Below are 23,779 nucleotides of genomic sequence, written 5' to 3' on the forward strand. Positions count from 1 at the left end.
GAACACAGCACTCTTAAGGCCTTGTGATCCACTCTCTACCAGGTGTTAATCTCAGGAAAGGGAGATGTAAAGGAATAAGGGCACAAAGCATTACAAACCTTGGGGTTTAAGCTTTATGATTCTAATGATTCCTATAGTCCACACTCATAGAATCATAGAATATCAGGGTTGGAAGGGACCTCAGGAGGTCATCTAGTCCAACCCCCTGCTCAAAGCAGGACCAATTCCCAACTAAATCATCCCAGCCAGAGCTTTGTCAAGCCTGACCTTAAAAACCTCTAAGGAAGGAGATTCCACCACATCCCTAGGTAACCCATTCCAGTGCTTCACCACCCTCCTAGTGAAAAAGTTTTTCCTAATATCCAACCTAAACCTCCCCATCTGCAATTTGAGACCATTACTCCTTGTTCTGACGTCAGGTACCACTGAGAACAGTCTAGATCCATCCTCTTTGGAACCCCCTTTCAGGTAGTTGAAAGCAGCTATCAAATCCCCCCTCATTCTTCTCTTCTGCAGACTAAACAATCCTAGTTCCCTCAGCCTCTTCTCATAAGTCATGTGCTCCAGCCCCCTAATTATTTTTGTTGCCCTCTGCTGGACTCTTACCAATTTTTCCACATCCTTTTTGTAGTGTGGGGCCCAAAACTGGACACAGTACTCCATATGAGGCCTCACCAATGTTGAATAGAGGGGAATGATAACATCCCTCGATCTGCTGGCAATGCCCCTACTTATACAGCCCAAAATGCCGTTAGCCTTCTTGGCAAAAAGGGCACACTGTTGACTCATATCCAGCTTTTCATCCACTGTAACCCCTAGGTCCTTTTCTGCAGAACTGCTGCCTAGCCATTCTTTCCTCAGTCTGTAACAGTGAATGGGATTCTTCCATCCTAAGTGCAGGACTCTTCACTTGTCCTTGTTGAACCTCATCAGGTTTCTTTTGTCCCAATCCTCTAATTTGTCTAGGTCCCTCCGTATTCCATCTCTGCCCTCCAGCATATCTTCCACTCCTCACAGTTTAGTGTCATCTGCAAACTTACTGAGAGTGCAGTCCACGCCATCCTCCAGATCATTAATGAAGATATTGAACAAAACTGGCCCCAGGACCGACCCTTGGGGCACTCCACTTGATACTGGCTGCCAACTAGACGTGGCACGATTGATCACTACCAATTGAGCCCGTCAATCTAGCCAACTTTCTATCTACCTTATAGTCCATTCATCCAGCCCATACTTCTTTAACATGCTGGCAAGAATACTGTGGGAGACCGTATTAAAAGCTTTGCTAAAGTCAAGGAATAACACATCCACTGCTTTCCCCTCATCCATAGACCCAGTTATCTCCTCATAGAAGGCAATTAGGTTAGTCAAGCATGACTTGCCCCTGGTGAATCCATGCTGACTGTTCCTGATCACTTTCCTCTTCTCTGAGTGCTTCAGAATTGATTCCTTGAGGACCTGCTCCATGATTTTTCCAGGGACTGAGGTGAGGCTGACTGGCCTGTAGTTCTCCGGATCCTCCTCCTTCCCTTTTTTAAAGATGGGCACTACATTAGCCTTCTTCCAGTCATCCAGGACCTCCCTCGATCGCCATGAGTTTTCAAAGATAATGGCTAATGGCTCTGCAATTACATCCGCCAACTCCTCTAGCACCCTCGGATGCAGTGCATCCGGCCCCATGGACTTGTGCTTGTCCAGTTTTCCTAAATAGTCCCGAACCACTTCTTTCTCCACAGAGGGCTGGTCACCTTCTGCCCATACATGCTGCCCAGTACAGCAGTCTGAGAGCTGACCTTGTTTGTGAAAACAGAGGCAAAAAAAAGCATTGAGCACATGAGCTTTTTCCACATCCTCTGTCACTAGGTTGCCTCCCTCATTCAGTAAGTGGCCCACACTTTCCTTGACTTTCTTCTTGTTGCTAACATACCTGAAGAAAACCTTCTTGTTACTCTCAACATCTCTTGCTAGCTGCAACTCCAAGTGTGATTTGGTCTTCCTGATTTCACTCCTGCATGCCTGAGCAATATTTTTATACTCCTCCCTGGTCATTTGTACAATCTTCCAGTTCTTGTAAGCTTCTTTTTTGTGTTTAAGATCAGCAAAGATTTCACTATTAAGCCAAGCTCATCGCCTGCCATATTTACTATTCTTTCTACACATCTGGATGTTTTTTTCCTGCAACCTCAATAAGGATTCTTTAAAATACAGCCAGCTCTCCTGGACTCCTTTCCCCCTCGTGTTATTGTCCCAGGGGATCCTGCCCATCAGTTCCCTGAGGGAGTCAAAGTCTGCTTTCTGAAGTCCAGGGTCCATATTCTGCTGCTCTCCTTTCTTCCTTTTGTCAGATGATCCTGAACTCGACCATCTCATGGTCACGGCCTTCCAGGTTTCTGTCCACTTTTGCTTCCCCTACTAACTCTTCTCTGTTTGTGAGCAGCAGGTCAAGAAGAGCTCTGCCCCTAGTTGGTTCCTCCAGCACTTGCACAAGGAAATTGTCCCCTACACTTTCCAAAAACTTCCTGGATTGTCTATGCACCTCTGTATTGCTCTCCCAGCAGATATCAGGGTGATTAAAGTCTCCCATGAGAACCAGGGCCTGCGATCTAGTAACTTCTGCTAGTTGCCGGAAGAAAGCCTCATCCACCTCATCCCCCTGGTCTGGCGGTCTATAGCAGACTCCCACTATGACATCACCCTTGTTGCTCACACTTCTAAACTTAATCCAGAGACTCTCAGGTTTTTCTGCAGTTTCATACCAGAGCTCTGAGCAGTCATACTACTCTCTTATATACAATGCAACTCCCCTACCTTTTCTGCCCTGCCTGTCCTTCCTGAACAGTTTATGTCCATCCATGACAGTACTCCAGTAATATGAGTTATCCCACCAAGCCTCTGTTATTCCAATCACATCATAGTTCCTTGACTGTGTCAGGACTTCCAGTTCTCCCTGCTTGTTTCCCATGCTTCTTGCATCTGTGTAGGCATTAAAGGTAACTCGCTGATTGTCCCGTTTTCTCAGTCTGAGACAGGAGTCCTCCCCTCTTGAACTCTCTTTCTCATGCTTCCTCTCGGTATCCCATTTCCCCACTTACCTCAGGGCTTTGGTATCCTTCCCCCAGTAAACCTAGTTTAAAGCCCTCCTCACTAAGTTAGCAAGCCTGCTTGCGAAGATGATCTGTATCTGTTGTCTCCCAAAATGAGACAAAAGTTTAAAGATTTCTCATGCACACACATACATATTATTTTCCAACCTTTTTTGTGGTAGTGCTGGTATGACAGAAGATAATGTCTCTAAATTAAGGTTGTTGTCACTTGCTCTGCTGGACAGTCCTAATTTTTACATGGTATTTTTGCATCAAGGTCTATCAAAATCCAGGAAGTGGAGAAGCCGATGGACAAGTTAAAAAGCAAGAAAAGTTAATCAAACTTTTTGAACCCCCAAAAACTTCAGGTTTGGTTTGAGTTGTAAGGGAATGCCCAAGTTATCTAGACTGCTTTTTTCATCCTAAGCAGGAGCCCTAAAATAGGGATAATAATATTGATCTATAGTAACTAGTCACAAGGGTTAATTAATTAAAGCACTTTGAATTTCATAGATGAAATCTACCATACTATATAGGTACAAAGTGCTCTCTCTCTCTCTCTCTCTCATATACTGGGTCAATTCTCTACTTCACATAAAAATATCAGCTCCTATAATGTCATGTGCATCTAAGAAGAGGAGAATAGAACCAATTATGTACGTATGCAAGCTGATCATGCAATTAGATGCACAACTGGGCATGCAAAATTTCTTATTAGCAACATGTGCTATTTGCACATACATTTGCATGTTTAAACACACATTATTAAACGTTCAAAATCTCGTGTTTGAAAATTTCATACACCGTATCTGAAGTGCACATTCTTGAGAACCTTGTTACTGAGATCTTCAACTCTCATGTAAACCTTCAGTATAACTTTCACTTCACTACAGGGTGCTCTCAAAAAAAGGTGTTCTGAGTATGCACTATGTGGTGTTGATAGAAAGATATGCAGTGAGATGCTACATTAACACCACATTTGTGCAAACAGTAATATCCTCTGTTAAAATGTTTTAGTTTCCTGCTTGTAGATTCCAGTCAGACAGAACTCCTCTTACCCCAGTGTGAGAAGGAGGGTAGGGGACCTGTAATCTTCCTTAAAATGTTTCTTGGCCAGAAATTTTTTCTAATTTATTTGATGCATTACCCCTACTATGTTCTAAAACACCATGCTGGTCTACATGCCTAATTTTTGCAAATTACAAGCATAGAGGAATCCTGTTTTTTCATATTATGAAAGACTTCTTGATTTCTTGTTTTTCTCTGTTGGGTTCTTTTACCAATAGGAAAGCCATAACCTTCCTAGCGCCTCTTTTAGCAGCATTTCACTAATCTATAGATAGTATATAAACCCTTTTCTCTCTTTGAAAATATTTCCCCCATTATGTTCCACATTCAGAGCTGTATTTCAAAGTGTCATTTTAATCCTTTTTATCTTTGTGATAACCTAGAATATTGTTCGTTACTTGGTTATTCCAGTCACATTTCACTGTACTTCACTGAACTCTCAATGGAGAAAGAATGCTTTAGGCAAAATGAACTTTGAACTTTTGTGTCATCAAAATCCTTAATGTGAGTATATTGGATGTAGCCTGTATGGCTTAACCTAAAATCATTAGAAACACATTTACATTATAAAGTTTGCACCAGTTCACAAATGAAAGTTTGGTTGTTTTTTTTTAAAAAAAAAGAAAGTTCATTCATAAGTATAAATTCACGTGACTCTGGTCACTCAATATATTTAATGTTAAAGGTATTTTAAAATATGTACCTTAATTCCAATAAAAGGCACTATAGTGATGATGACAACAAAAACAGTATAATGCTTTTTACTACCCATAAAGTATTAAGTGATCTGGCTTTAGACAATTAGGTAGCAATGACGTTGTCTTGATCTGACACATTTGAATACCTACAGGTCATGATGACACCATAAAAGTTAATGTGCATATTCTTTTTTAAATACCATTACTATGCTGGGGAAGTAGTGCCTATTGTAAAATTATGTTTAAATTTAAAACAGATTAAAATAAGTTAAAATGCCTTTTTTGGTTGTTTGTTTGTTGTTTTTTGTTTGTGTTTTTTAATGCTACATCAGTCAGGAATTGTCAGAAAACTACCAGTTTTCTGAAGTAGTCACTTCAGCCATCAGTATCTTGGATAATACTTTTCGTATACATTTCTGGCTTTTACATTATTACATCACAATCTTTTGTAGAGGATGTTCTTTCCTCTGTTTCAACTTTTGCATTAGATATCAAACTGCTGCTCCCTGCTCCTACAGACTAATTTCTCATAACGTAATACTCAAATTACCTTAAAATTCCTGAAATGCAGCTCCCCCATGGCTTAGTCACTTTTGTCTCTTTTAAAATCACTACTTATTAATGTTAATCATGTTGAAGAGTTGGGTTTTCTCAATGAGTATGAGCTTAACTTTTTAATCGTAGTCATTTTTTTCCCTTTCAATTTTTCTGAAAATCACTAGGATTAAAATGCCATAAAGATTTCCTTTCCCCCCATGCTAGCATGTGGCTGAGATTGCTTAGAAGAGCAGCCTTTATCCTATTCAAAGGATATATCTACAGACAGATGAATATACAGTTAGATTTACCATACATGTGTTTCCTCTCTGCCAAGAAAGAGAACACTTGCAAACTTGTGGCTGATAAAATTTTCCAGAAAATAAGAGATCTGTGTTATAAGCCTTCACTTCTTTCCCCTCCCCTTTATCCTAAATCTACATATTCATCAACCCTTATAGAACCCTGGAGTTTGAGCACACATTAAATATAAATGGCTTTTTAGGTTTTGCAAACCCTGGAAGGTTATGAATGGAGACTCCGCATCAGGATACGTAAAGGTCATCCTATAGGAGAAACAAACAAAACCTACTCCTTGGCAGTGAATTACCTGGGGGGAATACAGGTCAGACAAATGAACTGTCCACCTCCTGCATTCCACTTCTAATCATCGGGACAAGCAGTCTTCCTACCAGTCACCATAGACCTGTGACTGAGGGGACAAGTGCAGCTTCTTCTCTTGTTCAAATGTATCCAGTTTCCACAGTTACTATAGTTTTAGAGGTTCAGGAAAAACATCAGTTTATGACCTGCAAATTTGACCCATGCCCCTCCTCAGATATTAAATCCAATGTTGGCTGAGATGGTTAGTGCTTCCTTGCTGTGGGATCACAACATACCATCTTCCCTCAAATAAATGGTGGTTAGGCTTCTGCTCAAGAAAGCATTTCAATTTTGCCAGTTATCACTCTGATTCTAATGATGGTGGCTAGACAACTTTAAAGTAATCTGGAGTCCTCATATTTCCTTGAACCTTTGCAGATGGACTTATGGGTTGGATATGGTACAGAGCATGGTTCTCTGCTCATTGATTGCTGATCTCTCCCTTGCAATGGACAAAGATCAAATGTCTGCTGACTTTCTCACGAGTCTGCAGCCTTTGACACCTGCGGTAAGCAACATAGCCCTTGCTTGAGTGGTTTTGTTCTTTCCTCTCCAAATGTCAAATCCTGTTCCCATTGAATTCAATAGCAAAACTCCTTTTTATTTCAATGGGAACAGAATGTGTCCCCAAGAGATCAGAGAATGTGATTTTGATTAATTGCTTATCTGCCCAGAGACAGCTCTCATGCATGTTCTGCCAGGCTGAATTTTATTGCCCCTCTTGTATGTCATGCTGAGGAAAATAATAAAACAATTTGGTCTGTAGTTCTATCAAAATGCACATGGCACACAGTTCTATGCCTCTTTTCCATCAAATCCAGATGGCGCAGCATCTTTGCTTTCATAGTGCCTGGCGGAGAGCAATACTTAGATAATGGCAAGCTGGCAGAAGCTTAGCTTGGACAAGATGGAGGCACTGTTAGTGTATTAAGGGAAAGTGGGGTGATTGTCCTTCCCATCCTTCTTTCATTTAAGAAGTTTTCAATTTGGGGTGCTGCTGGATCCCCAATGACACTTGGAAATACAGGTGGCAACAGGGACCCAAAGCATCATTTACTCTTGGAGCTGAATCTTACCACTATAATTCATGCCTTTGTGACTTCAAGACTTCATTACTGTGATGTTCTGCATGGGTCCACATTCAAAGACCACTTGGAAATTACAGTCGGTGTAGAATGCAGCTGCTCACCTGCTCGGCAGTGTTAGCCATATAGAGCAAATTAGATCTCTACTCTGAAAACTACTTTGACTCCCTTGCTTGCAGGTGTAACTCCAAGTGTTGACTTTGATCTATAAATAATAAAAATTTGGGTCCTAGGTTCCTGAGAAATGTCTCTCAACCAGTCAGCTTGCCATGGCAGTTCATGTCAACTGAAATGCTTGAGCTAACAGATCTGAGATTCAAACCACTGGGCAATGGTGCCTGTGCATTTAATGTGAACAACCCGCAACTCCAGAATTAGCTCCCCCAGCTGTTCTAACAGCCCAATTCTGGAGAAAACAACTCAAGTAGGAGACTACGGTCAATAGTCATGACCCTCTCTGCTTGATACAAAATACAGTCGGACCTAATTGTGAGTCAGATTCTACCATCCTTTCTCTTATTGAATAATACTATATCCAGGAGTAGTGGAAGTTCCTTATTGGAGCTACTCACAGAGTAAGGTACTACTCAGCAAGTGTGAAAGTGGCAGAATCTGATTTTTATGGTTCTATGCCGAGATGTGAATACATGCATCTGTTGCTCTACCTGATCAAATGAAACCTGTTTACCTGAATATTCTTTATGTTCCTGAAATGTTTTGGAAAAGAGGAGTTTAGGAAGGGAAAAGATTCTTCAGAAAGGAAAATTCTTCGGAAGATAAAATATTTCATTCTTTTCCATGTAGGCTAAAGGTACAAATAAAAGTTTAAATTCATGAAACTATGCAGGTGTCTCATGGAAAAGGATTAAGTTTTGATTTCTTGGTCTCTACTTTGCTTAATTGGATTTTGCTGAGCATCTGAAATCAGCTGAGACTTTTGATCAACTGAACATCCAGAGTCACTTGCAAAAGCATTCATAACACCACAGACCTGAATATTTCTCTGACAGATATATTTTTTATTTTAGTAACAGTTCCTGACTAAGATATTTTCATCAAAAATGTAAAACCTTATGAAAAATTCAAATGTTTTGGTTCAGTTGAGGTCCTCAACTGGAATAATGTCATCACATCTATACTGTGTGGTGTTATTTCTAACTGAGGTGTTTTTTGTTTTTTTCTCTGCTGCAGTGATAATGATTTCAAAGAAACTAACTCTTTTCACAGAATGAACTACAGCACTTTTGATTTTGATGTGTCAACATCTTGCCACATTATGATATTTCAGGTTTCTTGTTTTGAGTAAATGTAATTCCTTATCACTGGAGCTTCATAAAACAGAAATCCATTTTGAACAAAAAATATAAATAATGTATTTCTATTTTTATGTTTTCTTGGATTTGATTGCAACTTATGAGAAAAGCCACTATAATTATGGATGCAAATGATTTCACAGTTACTGCAACAGATTTTGTTTATATATGTTAAACTATGTTGAGGAAGAATCTGATTTGATGTGGAAAACTTGTTAATATCTTTGCAAAATAGCAATCAGAATACAGGCTGTGGCAACTATAATGGTGACCATAGAGTACGTCAGAATGTGACTCAAAATATACTTTTTAAAAATGAAGACATTGGTGTATCTTGGATACAAAGCAGTGCAATATGGTGAACCACAGGGACACTGTTAAGATTTTTTAAATAAAATATTTTAAAAAATCTCAGGCCTATTACTAATAATATTGCAGATTATTAAAACTGAAAGACATTTACAAACAGATGGCAAGATTGAGATTATCAAGCAAAGGTCTCAGTTAGTAGCAGTGCAGAGCCAAACTGTCCTAGGACTGCCTAGTCCCAGTGCTATTAGGTAACACAGCTGCTGAGACATCCCTTTGGAAAGTGCAGCTTAGCCAGATGGGATGTTAATAAGGAGAATACCCTGGGTTATTATTGTGGCTAAACCCTGTGTGTATGAAAAAGATTAAGGGAGGCTCTTGTGCCATGCTCACCCACTGTACATTCACACAGAGACCATCCAAACTCTGGCCCTACATTTATTTTCACTGTTTAAGATGGTGGTTGTGCTTCTTGCATTCACTCAGCTTGGGCAATGTAATTACTGCAGGGTGCTCCATTTCAGATTATTTACACCTTCTGGGTCTCATCTTTTTAAACAAGACCCTAACATTTTGGATGTATATTAAATTAGCAGTTGAGCTAAACTAATTTAATTTGATACAATATATATAAAGCTAACACTTGTGAACATTGAATTTTTCTTTAGAGCATAGAAAAGGGACATAAGAAGGGGCCTGAGTTCTCTAAGAAAATAAACCCTTTTTCATAAATAATTCTCAGATACACCATATGATTTCCTGCTCAGGGATTGTTTCTTCCCAATGTCTATAACACTTTATTCTTCAGTACAAGCTGATTATGGTAGACAGTACTCTCATTTTGGGGCAATGAGTCAGTGGGTTAATATCTTGGCTAAAGAACCCGAGCATGTTTCAATCAGCAACAAAGCAGCACTCTGTTAGAATGCAGCACCAGATGACAATAATAGTAAGCTTGACTTCTACAATAACTCTCCTCTTAGCTGAGGAGAAGAATTATTAATGAATATTCCTAGCCTCTTTTACACAGCTGCTACAGCACCTATACCAGGTGTATTTTACATGTACACAGTGTGCTCTCAATGAATGACACTTTAAAATTTCAGATTGAATTCTTAATTTTTGAATCAATATCCATAGGTTTCATTTTGTTTATAAATTCTTCATGTAGGAAGGAAAAGTGATGGACTGAGGTCCCTGTGTGAGGGACCATGGTCCCCAGGCAGTGCACAGACTGTAGCCACCGCCCAGCAGCCTCCCTGAACATGTGGAGAAGGGGGCTAATGAAGCTCTAGCTTGCAAAGAGCCCCACCCACAAAGCTCCTGATTAGGGGAGACATCCAACCCCACCATTTGGCTGGGAGGCACTACTTAAACAGGAAAGAGGCACAGAAATTTGTTTGAGCAGCTAGATGAATCCCTGGATGGCTGTTACTATGGACTCTGCCTACTTGCCCACCTCCAGGCCTGTTCATGGTTCTTGTTCTCCTTCTCTCAGACCCATTTCTGTTCCTGGTTGCTGCTTTCCTGCCTTATTCCAGATCGCTGCTCCTGTGTTCTACCCCTGATGCTGACTCCGGCTTCGACCTTTGGCTTGACTCCTGATTCCAGCTCTGAACCTCGGCTTAGCACCTGACTCCATCTTCAGCTCTGACCCTTGGCTTTGCACTTCACTCTGACCTCAGCTCCCGTTCCAAGTGCCTGACTCTAACCATTGGGCTTGACTGTCCATGCCCCATTCCCCACACCCTGGTGACTGAAGATGTCCATCTATCCACAAAAGTAGGGACAACCCTAAAGAAACAGGGCAAGCTTGCCAATATTGCCTCACCAACATGCCTCAACATCACCTCCTCCACCCATTCTCCAAGCCACTACCTTTACAGGTCAGAGCGTACTTCAGTCTCCAATACCCACTCGCAGTCTGGCCTATCTTCTTAGCCTACCAACAAGTGTACTGATTGTGTTGGAGGTTTTGTGATGTGGATTTCTGTGCATCGGAAACTGGATTGCCAGGCTGCCAAATGTCCTTCAATTATTTGGTAGCCCCATCATGCCTCCTCACACCCCAGCTGCCATCTCCTGCATTCTGCTGTGTTGCAGACAGACAGTTGCAGTTGCTCCTCCTGGCCTCCAGGCATTGCTGTGGGATCTGGCTAAATTCTGTTGTTTTCAACAGGCATTGAATCAGACTCACAGCACAATGTGCATGTACTTATGTGCTTTGCTGAATTCGAGACTAAAAGTTTTTTAAATATATGAAGAAATGGAAAATAGATAATGTTAGTATTAACTACATCACATTCATATCTATACATTACATAATGAACATATTTTACAAAATACATGTCTATATATATGAATGAAATATTTCCAATCAATCTCACAAGTTCCCATTATTTTCACATTTTATTTAACATGTGATATAGTCCATGTGATATATTTTGCGCAGCTTAGCCAGATGAGATGCTAGCAAGGAGAAGAACCTGGGTTGTAATTGTGTCAAAAATTATATTTATCCTTTTTGAGAATATCTGCACAATATGTTTCATGCAGACAGGTTATCACAAAGGGATGGAAGTGTTAGATCCTTTACCTAATCATAGAGAATTCCGTGAAAGGGCAATTGGGGCTGCATTAATGCTTAAACTTTCTGCATTAAGGGTTCAATCCTCCAAATTACAGACATGCCAGCAAGGTACTGAGCATTTCTCCAAAGAGTTGAGCATCTGCAACTCCGACTGAACTCCGAGTGGCAGCTGAGAGCACTCAGCACCTTCTAAGAATGCTCAGGATCTTGTAAAATTGAGTCCTACCTGAAGTGATATTTTTTCAGCACTCTTTGGGGTGTGGGGTTTTGTTAGTCCATGATTTTGCCTGTATCCCCTGCCTTAGATTTGGTCCTTTCCCATGAACACAAAACAACACTTTCTGCTTAACTTAAAACCACCTCTCCTTCCTCTTAGTACAAACCGAGTACCTTCAGAATTCACCACATAGAGCTGCTGTACCAACTCTCTGCACTTAAGGCTTTTCTAAACGGGGAAGTTAGTGTGAAATAGCCCCTCTACACTAACTCCCCATGTGGAAATGACTTAATTTAATCCACACAAAGACCCCTTTAGTGTGGAATAAGTGTGGCCATATGGGGAACTAGTTCACAATAGCTACACAGCAATAGCTATTCTGCACTAGCTGTTCAGTTCTTTCCCCCACATAGACAAGCCCCTAGGTGGGCTTTGCCTCTTTTTCCACCGAAATATAGTATACATTTGTTTTGTTTTTTAATCAGTGAGTTCTTTCTAATGGCAGAATTTACCCCAAAGTTTGAGGAGAAAATAACTGAATGTTTTAAGCCGTGCACGATGAGCAAGCCAAGAAGGAAATCTCAAAACCAACATGTAAATGGCAGGGACTCATAGTGAAAACCTGCCTCTTTTTGGATTAAACAAATGCATGGCTGTTTATCATTAGAGTTTGAAATGAATCCTAAAGTGTTATGGTGCGCGTGACACTGCAGCTACAGACATGAAAAAGGAGGCAATATTATGTTTATGAATCCTGAGCTGATGACAAAGAACCCCCAGTGCTGTAAGGCCAAGCAAGTATTTGAGAAGGAAAAGCCAACGTCCCAGGGTACATTTTGAGGAACACAGAAAATTGATTTTTTTCACAGCAAACAAGATGTTCTCTGGCAAATGATATGCAGCCTTTGTCAAGGCCGTCCAGATGGCCTCTGTGAATAAAATACTGCACGCAGCAGTGACATACTTGTTGGACAGATAACTTAGAGATTTGGAAGGAGCCTGCTGAAGATCTACTTCATTAAAGGAATAATGTATCTAGTTAAGTGGTTAACAGAAGCCAAGCGACTTGTGACAATTTTACAAGAGGAGAAGTTTTAGCTGCTATGGCAACCTGGACAAATTTAAGTCTCCTGATGAAATCCATTCTAAAGGACACTAAGTCATCATGGAGTCCAGTGCAAAATGGATTCAAATGGTTTGCCATATAAAAAATGTCTGGGTGATCACAGGAAAATTAACATGACAATATTTATGTCACTTTTCCCAAGAAATAAGATTCAGGAGATTCTGACAAATCTTAAAGAATCTATAAAATGACTATTGCTAGGAAAGCTGCTATTTTTTTTTCTGGACAATACATTTTTTCCAAGAGGTAGACACAAATTATTATTTGACCCTGCTCCCACTGAAATGGGAGTTTTGCCATTGACTTCAATATTTGTAAAACATGGGTGATGAAAATTGAAGGACGGAAATGGAGACCACAGCCATTTTTCAAAATAGGGTATTCCCACATATATTTCCCCATATAGGCCTGGCCATTTATTTTGTAAAGGTACGCTAGAGGACTGTTTATCAATCCAATTTTCCTCTCCCCCATCATGTCTTCTTGACCAGAGTGCACCACAAATGCATTTTCAAACAAATCGGTTGACCATCCACAACATAAAGTTAAAATACTTTCAGAGGGTCTATTTTTAAATTCATTTTTTCTTGAAAAAAATGACAACATAAAATATGAAAATATAAAAAAAAATTCAAAGCATCCTTATGGGAAGGGTGACATGCCACAGCAATGGTTCTACAGATATAGAAATAAGGGGATAATATTAAAATAAACCACTACTGACATTCTAGAAGTGCATCTGTTAGATCAAACATTAATTATTGTTCTCTACTTCAAAGCCCCAGTCTGAAACAGAATTTACTAATAAAGAATCTAAGTTGCTGCTCAAGACCTAATTTTACACCCTTAAGGTACAAGAACAGCAGCAAAACCTATACAAACTGACTACATTTAACTTATTTGAATCCCAGGGCCAGCAACATACATAATCTCCTAAATAAAGATGCACAGGTTAGTTGCTACTTCGATTACTTTATCTCTTAATTAACCCTGCTAACAGTTCAAACCATCCTGCTGGAGGTAATCTGTAGCCTAAGGATTAATCCTCTTGAATACCATTCTTGAATTTCTGGTCAATCCACTACAGTCTACAAGTGGGTCCTCCATTTGGTTTATAACATCAAAGTATGCCACCACAAACATACTCTAGTTAATAAATAACCCAAACAAGCATTTAGCTGAAAAGCCATTTAACATCAGCTGTAATAAGTGACAGACAAAATTATGATAGAGAACATCTATTGAAGAAGATGAAAGATGGCTGAGAAAGGGAAGCTGATCTGTAATGAATGCAGTATAACTGCTTGTTTACAGTGATTGCTGTGTTCAAGTTGAAGGGGGTGCATGAAAAACATGCAGCATCATGATGACAGCTTCCATTTTCCTAATAACATTGCATCCTTTCTAGCATCGTTATGTAAAATATGTATAGTAATATATAATTACATTACTATATTATTTATATAATGTATATAGACAGATAAATTAGATGGGTAGTACATTAATTTTCAAACCAAACCAGAAAAAGACAGAAAATACAAAGATAAGTCTAACGCTGTTCTTTACTCATGTTTGTTTTTTTTGATTATATAGCTTCAGTTTAGTGAAGCCTTACATATTAAATAGTCTGGCTATTTTTTATGTTGCACATTTATCTTCATTGAAACATACTCTGGCACATCATTTTCTAACCAAATGGGGGGAAAAAAGTCAATAAAACAAGTTAATTATCTAAGGCCTCTTCCTGCTCCACTGAAGTCAATGAGAGTTTTGCCATTGCCTTAGATGGGAGTATGATCAGATCCTTAGCCTCAGACCGGAAGATCTGGTATATGTTATTTCTCTGATCAATGGAGACAGCTACTTGAGAACTGTTTTGGTATATTAGTTATTATTAACTCTTAATCATTATTAAATATTCATAATGCCATAAATTCATATTATGTTTCAGATATCCACTGCTTAATCTAATAAAAACAGGACTAACAAAGCCAAGTCAAGAAACAGAAAAATAATTTAGTAAAGAAGGTGTGGACAGCTGTCTGGAGGAAAGAAAAGAGTCGGGGAATGTAGGAAGGATTTCAGGAGAGATCTCTGATACCAGTGGTGGGCATAAAGTAAGAACCTGAACAGAACAGAACAGGCTGGAAAAGAAGAATGTGAGGTTGTGTACTGTAGAAGAGTAGGGAGCATCTTTCAGAATTATGTGGCTGTATATGAAGGGAGACATAAGATAAGAGGATGGAGAAAAGTATTGAGTGTGAAAGATTGAGTAGGAGCATACAACATGTAGGAGTTAAAAAGTGTGGGAGAGGAGAGATGTAGCAGAGGACAAGATTATGTATAATCTATAAAATGAGGAGCTTCGATGCAGCAAAAGACAGGAAGACAAAAGGAAGTTTCAAAGAAGTGTCTGATGGGGCTAACAGGAGAGGAAAATAACACAATAGCTTCATTTTGGACAATCTTTATGGGAGACTAAATGAGAGACAGGAAGATCAGAGAGGAGAAGGTTACAAAGAATGAACTAGAACTAAAGTAGATTTTAAGACACTACTAGATAGTTGTTTATTGTGTAAATTTGTTGCTAGCACTTAATTAAAACTAATGGAATTACTTTAATATAAAGTAACAGTGCACAACTTCCACTGTCATGAGCAAATATCTTGGATGTTTTGTTGTTGTTTGTTTCAAAATAACACCATATAAATATGTCTACAGTCATGGTTAATCACTTGCCAAACTTCATTTTTATTACATTTATTTCTGAGTTACACAACTGCTTGAAAGGAGTAATCTTCAAAGTTGTTCTGTACTGCTGTTGTTCAAATGGCAAAACCATGTTTTCATTTGGACTTTTATATTACATGATTTAGCCCAGGACAAATATTTTTATAGCTGAATTATAAACTTCCTAAGTGGGTTTATAATGGAAATGCTGGCAATCTTCAACAAAGTATTATTAGACACTAAATCAAATTTCAAATTTCAAAGCAGTGATGGGCCTGAACCCAAAACCCAGATCTAGACACCTCATGAATGTTGACATGAACTAGATTCAGATCCAGACTTTCTTGTTCTAGTCCATTCCTACTATAAAATCACATTATTGATGTGAAGATGTAAAGTGAAGCACATATGTAAGAATTTGCAGGAGCAGGAACTATTCTAACTAAAATGTGAAAAGTGAATTACAGATTATAGGCTTCTGAATGTTTCATTTGATGCCAGTATATTTAGATGATTAAAGATTAAACATTTTTAGATAAATATACATGATCCATGGATAGAATGGTTTCACATATCAGTCATTTGAACGCAGCTCTCACCTGGGTAGAAGTGTATAGGTGGGTGTCTGCAAGAGAGAAGCAGAAAGACAGTTAGAAAAAAGGCTATTGATGCACCACTCTGTAACACTGAATCATATGCACTCAGAATACTAGAGCAGAACTCTTATGCCCATTATCTAACTCAAGAATCTTGGTTCAGTTCTGAAGATAGATAGGAATCCTGCTTTATAGGCCACATAGCAACAGCAGAGGTCACTTCTGCCGTGTAGCTAAATTGTCTCTACAGTCCTAGTGCACACATCTCTCCATGTGGGAGAATGGTGGAATAAATCCTGGGATAGGGATTAGTGGGTACAGGGCAGGTAAGGTGGTGAAAGCAACCTTAATGACTGGGATTTGCAATTTATCACATGAATATCACCTCCACCTATGGGGCGTATCTATTTTGCTCTGTACTTATACATTTTATTTTTCATTCAAAGAATTATATTTATTTTAGAATACACAAGTTAATACATAATAGTATAAGAAGTCTGGAATAACACAAAACAAAAAAAGAGAACTTGCGAAACTGATAGGAAAACAAACACAAAAAACAGATGGGTTTTTATTTGGAGCATCCTTGAATAGCGCAGTTGAGAATGGATTTATTCTCTCTTCAGCTTCATAAAGACTACATGATAGAACAGCACAAATCCTAAAGGAAGAGAGCCAAGATTTTCAGATAAGTATAACTTTTAAATATATTTAGTCTCTGGGTATCTGCTCAATAAGTGAAAATAAAGCTAAAATCAGCTTCCGAGGCTGTTTTAAATATAAATATATAAAAAATGCAAACAATCTACTTAAATATGTAATTTACTAACAAAAATAGATACACTTCTAAAAAAGTTACAGTCTCTCTCACAGCACCAACCCAGCAGTTGTTTTAAGGACAACACCAACTCATTGGCTGTAATATCAGCATCTGAGTTTTAATATTCAGAGCAATGTTGCTAACCTACCTCCCATGCTACTGAAATGTCAGTAAGAGAAAAAAAATGCAGTGAACTTAATGTGCTATCCACTAAATATACGTCACACTCTATCAAGTAAATGCATAAGTACCATATATAATGGGTCCAGAGAGTAATTGAAGAAGGGGAAGTGAGGCAAGGCTAAAACTAAACCCAGATCTCAGTCTGAAGTGCCTGCAGGCCTAATCTTGAGCCAGGAACTGTAGTCTGTCTGCAGACATTGGCATGGGTAAGAACTGAGGAGATTGGAGCATACAGACAAGATACTGAGTTCAGAACATGACAGAACTGGAATCAGGGAACAGAATGAGGATGTGTGATCCTACTGGTACTACAGTGGAGTGCACACTCTGAGACAGGTAGAATCTGATCTAAATCTGCAAACTGGGGATAAAATGACCTGAAATCAAGGCTTAAATAGGGCTGGAAAATCTGCTCAGAAAGGCAAAGGAGGGATCTCAACTGAGAGTGAGTCCAGGGTTTAGGCCCAAGTGTGGAGACAAAGGAACAGAGAAGGCTGAGCCTGCATATGGTTTCTGAACACAGATCTAACACATTTGTAACTACTCTGTGTGTGCCTGCAGACTCTCACAACTGTGTCTGAGATATATTTCAAATGTATCTTTAGAGTGAGTAGGGATTTATTCTCCAGTTACCCTAGGAATATGACCCTAGCTCTCAACAGGGCCAAACTTGCAATCACAGCATCCTTTAAAGAAACACCTTGTGGAATGAGATCCCTGACAAGCTTTTTGAAAACAGAGTCTGGCCCTACACTACACCAGTAACAAACAGTTTTCAAATTCTATTGGTGGAAGGAACGTGCTTGACATACATCCTCAGCCACAGGTCATTTCCCCAGTGCAGACCCAGCTTGGCAGAGCTTTTAAAGCATTTCCACGAACTAAAGAGGGACCTGAATTTGTTCTGCAGGAACACAAGAAAGCAAGTTTCAGACAGGTGATTACTCAATGGGAAGTGGGGAACTGTGCAAGGCAGAGCAATTGGGTGGGGTGGAGGAGGAGGAGACGGAAGGGAAGGAGAGCAGGAGCTGAGGTGGAGGGGAAGGAGAGGGGAGGGGAAGGAGAGCAGGAGCAGGGGGAGAGGGGAAGGGGAGGGGAAGGAGAGCAGGAACTGGGGGGAGGGGAGGGGCAAGGGAGCAGGAGCTGGGGTGGGGCAGGAGAGGGAAAAGAAAAGAGAGAGGGAGATGGAGGGACAGGAGATGGGAAGAGGAAGGGGAGCGGGAGCTGGAGTGGAGAGGGAGGAGAGGGAAGAGGATGGAGAGCAGGAGCTGGGGGGAGAGAGGAAGGGAAGAGGAAGGGAAGCAGAGCAGGAGCTGGGGGGAGAGGGGAAGGGGAGGGGAAGCAGAGCAGAGGCTGGGGGGAGAGGGGAAGGGAAGCTGGGGTGGGGGAGGAGAGGAAAGGGAAGGAGAGCAGGAGCTGGGGGGGAGAGGGGAAAGGGAGCGGGAGCTGGGGTGGGGGTTGGAGAGGGAAGGGAAGCAGAGCAGGATCTGGGGGAGAGGGGAAGGGGAGGGAAAAGGGAGCAGGAGCTGGGGTGGGTGAGAAGAGGGAAGGGAAGGAGAGCGGGATCTGAGGGGAGAGGGGAAGGGGAGGGGAAGCAGAGCAGAGGCTGGGAGGAGAGGGGAAGGGGAGGGGAAGCGGAACGGGAGCTGGGGTGGGAGAGGAGAAGGAGGGGAAGCAGAGCAGGAGCTGGGGAGAGGGGAAGGGGATGGAAAAGGGAGCAGGAGCTGGGGTGGGGGAGAAGAGGGAAGGGAAGGAGAGCGGGATCTGAGGGGAGAGGGGAAGGGGAGGGGAAGCAGAGCAGAGGCTGGGGGGAGAGGGGAAGGGGAGGGGAAGCGGAACGGGAGCTGGGGTGGGAGAGGAGAAGGAAGGGAAGCAGAGCAGGATCTGGGGGAGAGGGGAAGGGGAGGGAAAAGGGAGCAGGAGCTGGGGTGGGTGAGAAGAGGGAAGGGAAGGAGAGCGGGATCTGAGGGGAGAGGGGAAGGGGAGGGGAAGCAGAGCAGAGGCTGGGGGGAGAGGGGAAGGGGAGGGGAAGCAGAGCAGGAGCTGGGGAGAGGGGTGCAGTGGGAGGGGGCGGCAGGGAGCGGGAAGCAGGAAGGAAGCGCACTGAGTAGCAGGGGGTGGGAAGGAAAGCGGCAAGAGAAGCGGGGCAGAGGATGCGGAGGGTTTGCGCCAGGTGCGGGGACTCCATGAGCTGCGGCTGACTCGAGGGAAAGGGCCCCTCCCGCTGCACCCCCAGCCCGGCCAGGCTGGGCTCTCCCAATCCCGTGCGCTCCTTCGGGGGCACTGGCTCCTCCAAGGGTCCTTTCTTGCCTCAGCGCGAGACGCCGCCCGCGGTTCCCTCCCTTCCCGCCTGCCTGAGGGGCGGGGTAGCGAGGGGCGGGCGAGCTCAGCAGGAGGCGCCGGGCTGCCTGGAGTCCCCTGCCCCCGAGCAGCTTCCCCTCGAGCGGGCAGGTCTCGCCCTGCCACCGGGCGTCTCCGGGCGCAGGCTCCGGGTGACCTCCCCCGCCCCGGGGAGCCTCTCGTGCGGCTCCAGGAGCCTGATGTCCCGCGCGTACCTGTCCCTGTGGGACTGGCAGGCTTGCCCGGGAGGAGAGGAGTGTGGGTGAAAAGCGGAGCCTGTGGGACATGGGGTGGATGAACGGATCATAGCGGACAGCGGCGATGTGGGCTGTGGATACTGGACAGTGAGGGTGCGGGAGGGGACACACTGCGCTGGGCTTGGCCAATGGTGGGCAGTGAGTAATGGACAATGGTGAGCAGCACATTACACAGTGAAGGATGGGAGCAGTGATGGTGGAAGCTCTGGACGGTGCATGGTGGATGGTGGGCACATTGCACAGTGAAGGATGGGGGCAGTGATGGTGTAAACACTGGACGGTGCATGGTGGGCACATTGCACAGTGAAGGATGGGGGCAGTGATGGTGTAAACACTGGACGGTGCATGGTGGGCACATTGCACAGTGAAGGTTGGGGGCAGTGACGGTGGAAGCACTGGACGGTGCATGGTGGGCACATTGCACAGTGAAGGTTGGGGCAGTGACGGTGGAAGCACTGGACGGTGCATGGTGGGCACATTGCACAGTGAAGGTTGGGGGCAGTGACGGTGGAAACACTGGACAGTGGATGGTGGGCACATTGCACAGTGAAGGATGGGGGCAGTGACGGTGGAAACACTGGACGGTGCATGGTGGGCACATTGCACAGTGAAGGTTGGGGGCAGTGACGGTGGAAGCACTGGACGGTGCATGGTGGGCACATTGCACAGTGAAAGTTGGGGGCAGTGACGGTGGAAGCACTGGACGGTGGATGGTGGGCACATTGCACAGTGAAGGTTGGGGGCAGTGACGGTGGAAGCACTGGACGGTGCATGGTGGGCACATTGCACAGTGAAGGTTGGGGGCAGTGACGGTGGAAGCACTGGACAGTGGATGGTGGGCACATTGCACAGTGAAGGTTGGGGGCAGTGACGGTGGAAGCACTGGACGGTGCATGGTGGGCACATTGCACAGTGAAGGTTGGGGGCAGTGACGGTGGAAACACTGGACGGTGGATAGTGGGCACATTGCACAGTGAAGGATGGGGGCACTGATGGTGGAAACACTGGACGGTGCACGGTGGATGGTGGGCAGCGAGCACTGGAAGCTCGAGAGTGGCCATGGTGGACAATAAGCCCGGTTGGGAGAGGAACGTGGTTGTGGAGAGGCTGGAGCCGGGGGCGCGGAGAAGGAAGGGGAGGGAGACCCGGCGTGCGGATGGCAGCTCACGGACAGGCTGGGTACTGAGCCATGCTGGGTGTGAGCACCGGACACGCCATGCGACGAATGGGAGGTGACGGGACGAGGTGATGGGTAGTGCCCGGTGGGCAGGCGGCAGCGGCTGCTGGCCGGGGGGTCTGCGCTGGAGCCTGCCGCCTAATGACCGCGCCGTTGCTGCCGGCTCTGTCCCGCGGCACTTGGGCTCCGCACGCCTTGTCAGTTTCACTTGGCTTTACCTGGCCCCCGGACTTGCCGTCCCCATTGGGAAAGGGGCGGCCCCTCTCCTCCCAGCCGCCTCTGGCGGTGGCTGTCAGCCCCCCGCTGAAGTTCAGGGCCCCGCCTGTTTTGTTTGTGTGTTGTTCCTTCCTTTCTGCCGGTGTCTTGGGGGGCTGAGGAGGAGGGCGGGGAGGGGGAGGGGACTGGGGCTGTGTTGACGGCGGCTCCTCTGCCTCTCTTATTGCCACTGAGTTGCGCTTCTCCTCCTCAGGCTGCAGGAAGGAGCCGCCTGGCGCTTCACACTCCTCCACTATCCCCATCCTCCGCCCAGAGCCGCTCACCCGCCCGGCCGCAGCAGTGTCCCGTTTGCAGGTGCCGGGCGGTAGCCAGCCCTGGTGCCCCGCGCTCTCCCCCTACAGAGCAGGTTAGTCTCAGGCACTGGCACATCGGGGCTGCTCGAGCGCGCATACAAAGGGGACAGCGCGGGGGAAACTTCTGTGTGTGGCTGAGTTCCAGGCGAGCTGGTCTGGCTGGGGAAGGGAGGGACGCAGTTCGCACAACTCCTGTCTCTCTCTGCTCATCATTTCTCTCTCCTCTCCGCAGACCACCAGCGCCCCCGGCCGGACCCCTCCCTTGGAGAAATCTTCCGGGGGGTTCCAGAAGCCGCCAGGATTTTTATTTTCGTTGCCAGTTGGGTTTTTAGCCTCTTTGGAAATAGCAGGGGCAGCGACGCCTGGAAAAGGAGCGAGTGTGGGAAAAGGGAGAGGAAACCGAAGCTAACTGACGGGATACAGGCGACTTGAGGCACACACAAAAAAGAAGCGTCTCTGCCACCGGGACTCAGCTGCTGCTGCGGAGCTAGCGTTCTGCCCCTAACTCCAGCCGCAGGATTTAAGAGCTAAGAGGAGTTGTCTGCTGTGAGGGGTGGGTTTTTTTCTCTCTCCTTCTTCTACAATCAGAAAGGAAGATGGACTGGGGACTTCTCCTGCACTGTGCAGCCCTCACCTTCACCCTGGCCGGGGCTTTAAGGAGCGGTAAGTGACAGAGAAGACAACTGATTTCCAGTTATTCAGATAATATTTTCAGATGTAGGGCCATTCGTGAGTTCTAATAACAATCAAACAATGAGAAATGTTTTGCAGTGGCAAGAAGACCAACCTGATTGCTAGGATGAGGGGAACTTTTCAGTAAAAATCCCCGATTTGCATTACAGTGTCACATAATCATCACACGGCCTCTCAACTTTATTTTCAGCCCCTTTCAGCTGTTATACAGACGAGGGTAGCCCGCTTTCACAAGATTAGAGACGCCAATTATCGTAATAATGTTTCCTCTCATTGGTAATTAAATAAGACTCTTAAAATCTGCAAGATGAGAGCACCTTAAAGGGAAGGCTTTTGTAGGGGTAGATATTGAAAATATCTTGTGTAGTTGTAGCTACCTGGCAGGTAGCCTGGTCAAGTAAGACATAACCTATTTGTTGCAAAAGTCTGGAGTTCTCATGGAACTTGAATAGTGTCTACAGAGGAATCTGTAGGCTTGCAAGGGCTTGGGACTCAGTTCTAACAGAGAAATCCCATAACAATGACTTTTATATCTAATTTACTTTCAGGCAACACTTGAAAACACAGCTAATTAAAAACAACCAGCTCTTCGTCCTTTGAACAATGCCTCGGCACACTGAATATTCCCCTGAATTATGCACTTTTAAAGATGGTCTAATTGTAGGATTGTTTGACATTTAATAGCAGACATGAAAGAACTCCCGTGAATTTTCCTTTCCCAGCAAATCCTGAGCAATTATTATTAACTAATTATCAAATATTTACTTTTGCCTGACTAGGCTTTCAATCAAAGTAATTAAAAGAAGAGAGCATCCTCCACTTGCAGTGGTATATTGTTTTAATAAGAGATCACAAGTGGAGTGTCCTGCACGGAGAGCAATGTAAATCACATTTTTATGATGCAAGTTAATCTCTTTGCAATAAATTTTGAGCAGGCTGCCTAATTTAATAAGCAAGAGATTCCCCCTCCAGTGATCTGACACAGAAGCAAACAGAAAAGAAAGCGTGTGCCAGTCTAGGCTGTGAATCTGTAGTGAGATCCAGCCTGGTCTAACCCTTGTGAGCTGTAGGTAAGGAGGTGGGGAGTGACAATAACCTCCTCCTTCTGTCTGAAGCCATTATTTGTAAATGTAAAATGACTGCTCCATATTTCCGCATCACTTTGGAGCAGCAGCAGAAGTGATAAAATAATGAGGGTTGAACCAAAGCGTATAGGACTAAATGAAATGAGGTGTAGGGGTGACATTGCAATATTACTGGTAATAGTCTTTCTTTAAATACAGAGCAGAAATAGGGAGGGCTGTTGATGAAGAAACTGTCTGAGAAGCCGGCTGTCTGTGTAGGTATAGACTGGAGTCACCAAGGCCATTAACCTCTTCTGTAACTTACCAGACCTGCTAATGCCAATGTCCACCTCCATCCAATACTAGTGTCTACTAAATTAATTCATTAACCTTATTTAGAACTAATGGTCCAAAGTCATCAGAAAACTGCCCTTCTTAATTAAGTGTTGGAGAGATTTCACAGACCCAGGGAGTCTAGCAGTCCGCATTATCTTATTATACTGTCACTTTCCCAGAAGTCGCAGATTAAACAGCACTGGTGGTAGTGAGTCCGCTTCAATGTCTTCTGAAGTGACTCTGTCAAGTGACTAGGAACAGCACTGTTTTATTTCACCCACTGAACGGATGCCAGATTCTGCCATGTTGTTTGCACAGAGCCGTA

The 23,779-nt window shown here is 43.5% G+C and overlaps 1 protein-coding gene and 1 long non-coding RNA gene across 6 annotated transcripts in view; one reads left to right on the plus strand and one right to left on the minus strand.

Annotated features, from left to right (window-relative positions):
- Positions 1-15,416: 15,416 nt before the first annotated feature.
- LOC127044398 (uncharacterized) lies at positions 15,417-19,708 on the minus strand. The gene is made up of 2 exons (XR_007772484.1): positions 19,574-19,708; positions 15,417-16,044 (listed from the first exon to the last, which is right to left on the minus strand). It is a non-coding gene; the product is annotated as an uncharacterized LOC127044398 (long non-coding RNA).
- A 1,213-nt stretch (positions 19,709-20,921) lies between these two features.
- Positions 20,922-23,779, plus strand: part of NRP1 (neuropilin 1) — a 139,405-nt gene continuing 136,547 nt past the window's right edge. For 3 of the 5 annotated variants that reach the window (XM_050939035.1, XM_050939036.1, XM_050939038.1), the window contains exons 1-2: positions 20,923-21,414; positions 21,594-22,024. In XM_050939035.1, the coding sequence (XP_050794992.1) occupies positions 21,958-22,024 (67 nt within the window). In that variant the 5' untranslated portion in view covers positions 20,923-21,414; positions 21,594-21,957. Of the gene's footprint in view, positions 21,415-21,593; positions 22,025-23,779 lie in introns of all 5 variants that reach the window. The other 2 variants (XM_050939037.1, XM_050939039.1) reach the window with 1 other exon arrangement.

Source organism: Gopherus flavomarginatus, chromosome 2 (genome assembly GCF_025201925.1).
Source record: "Gopherus flavomarginatus isolate rGopFla2 chromosome 2, rGopFla2.mat.asm, whole genome shotgun sequence".
NCBI lineage: Eukaryota > Metazoa > Chordata > Testudines > Testudinidae > Gopherus > Gopherus flavomarginatus.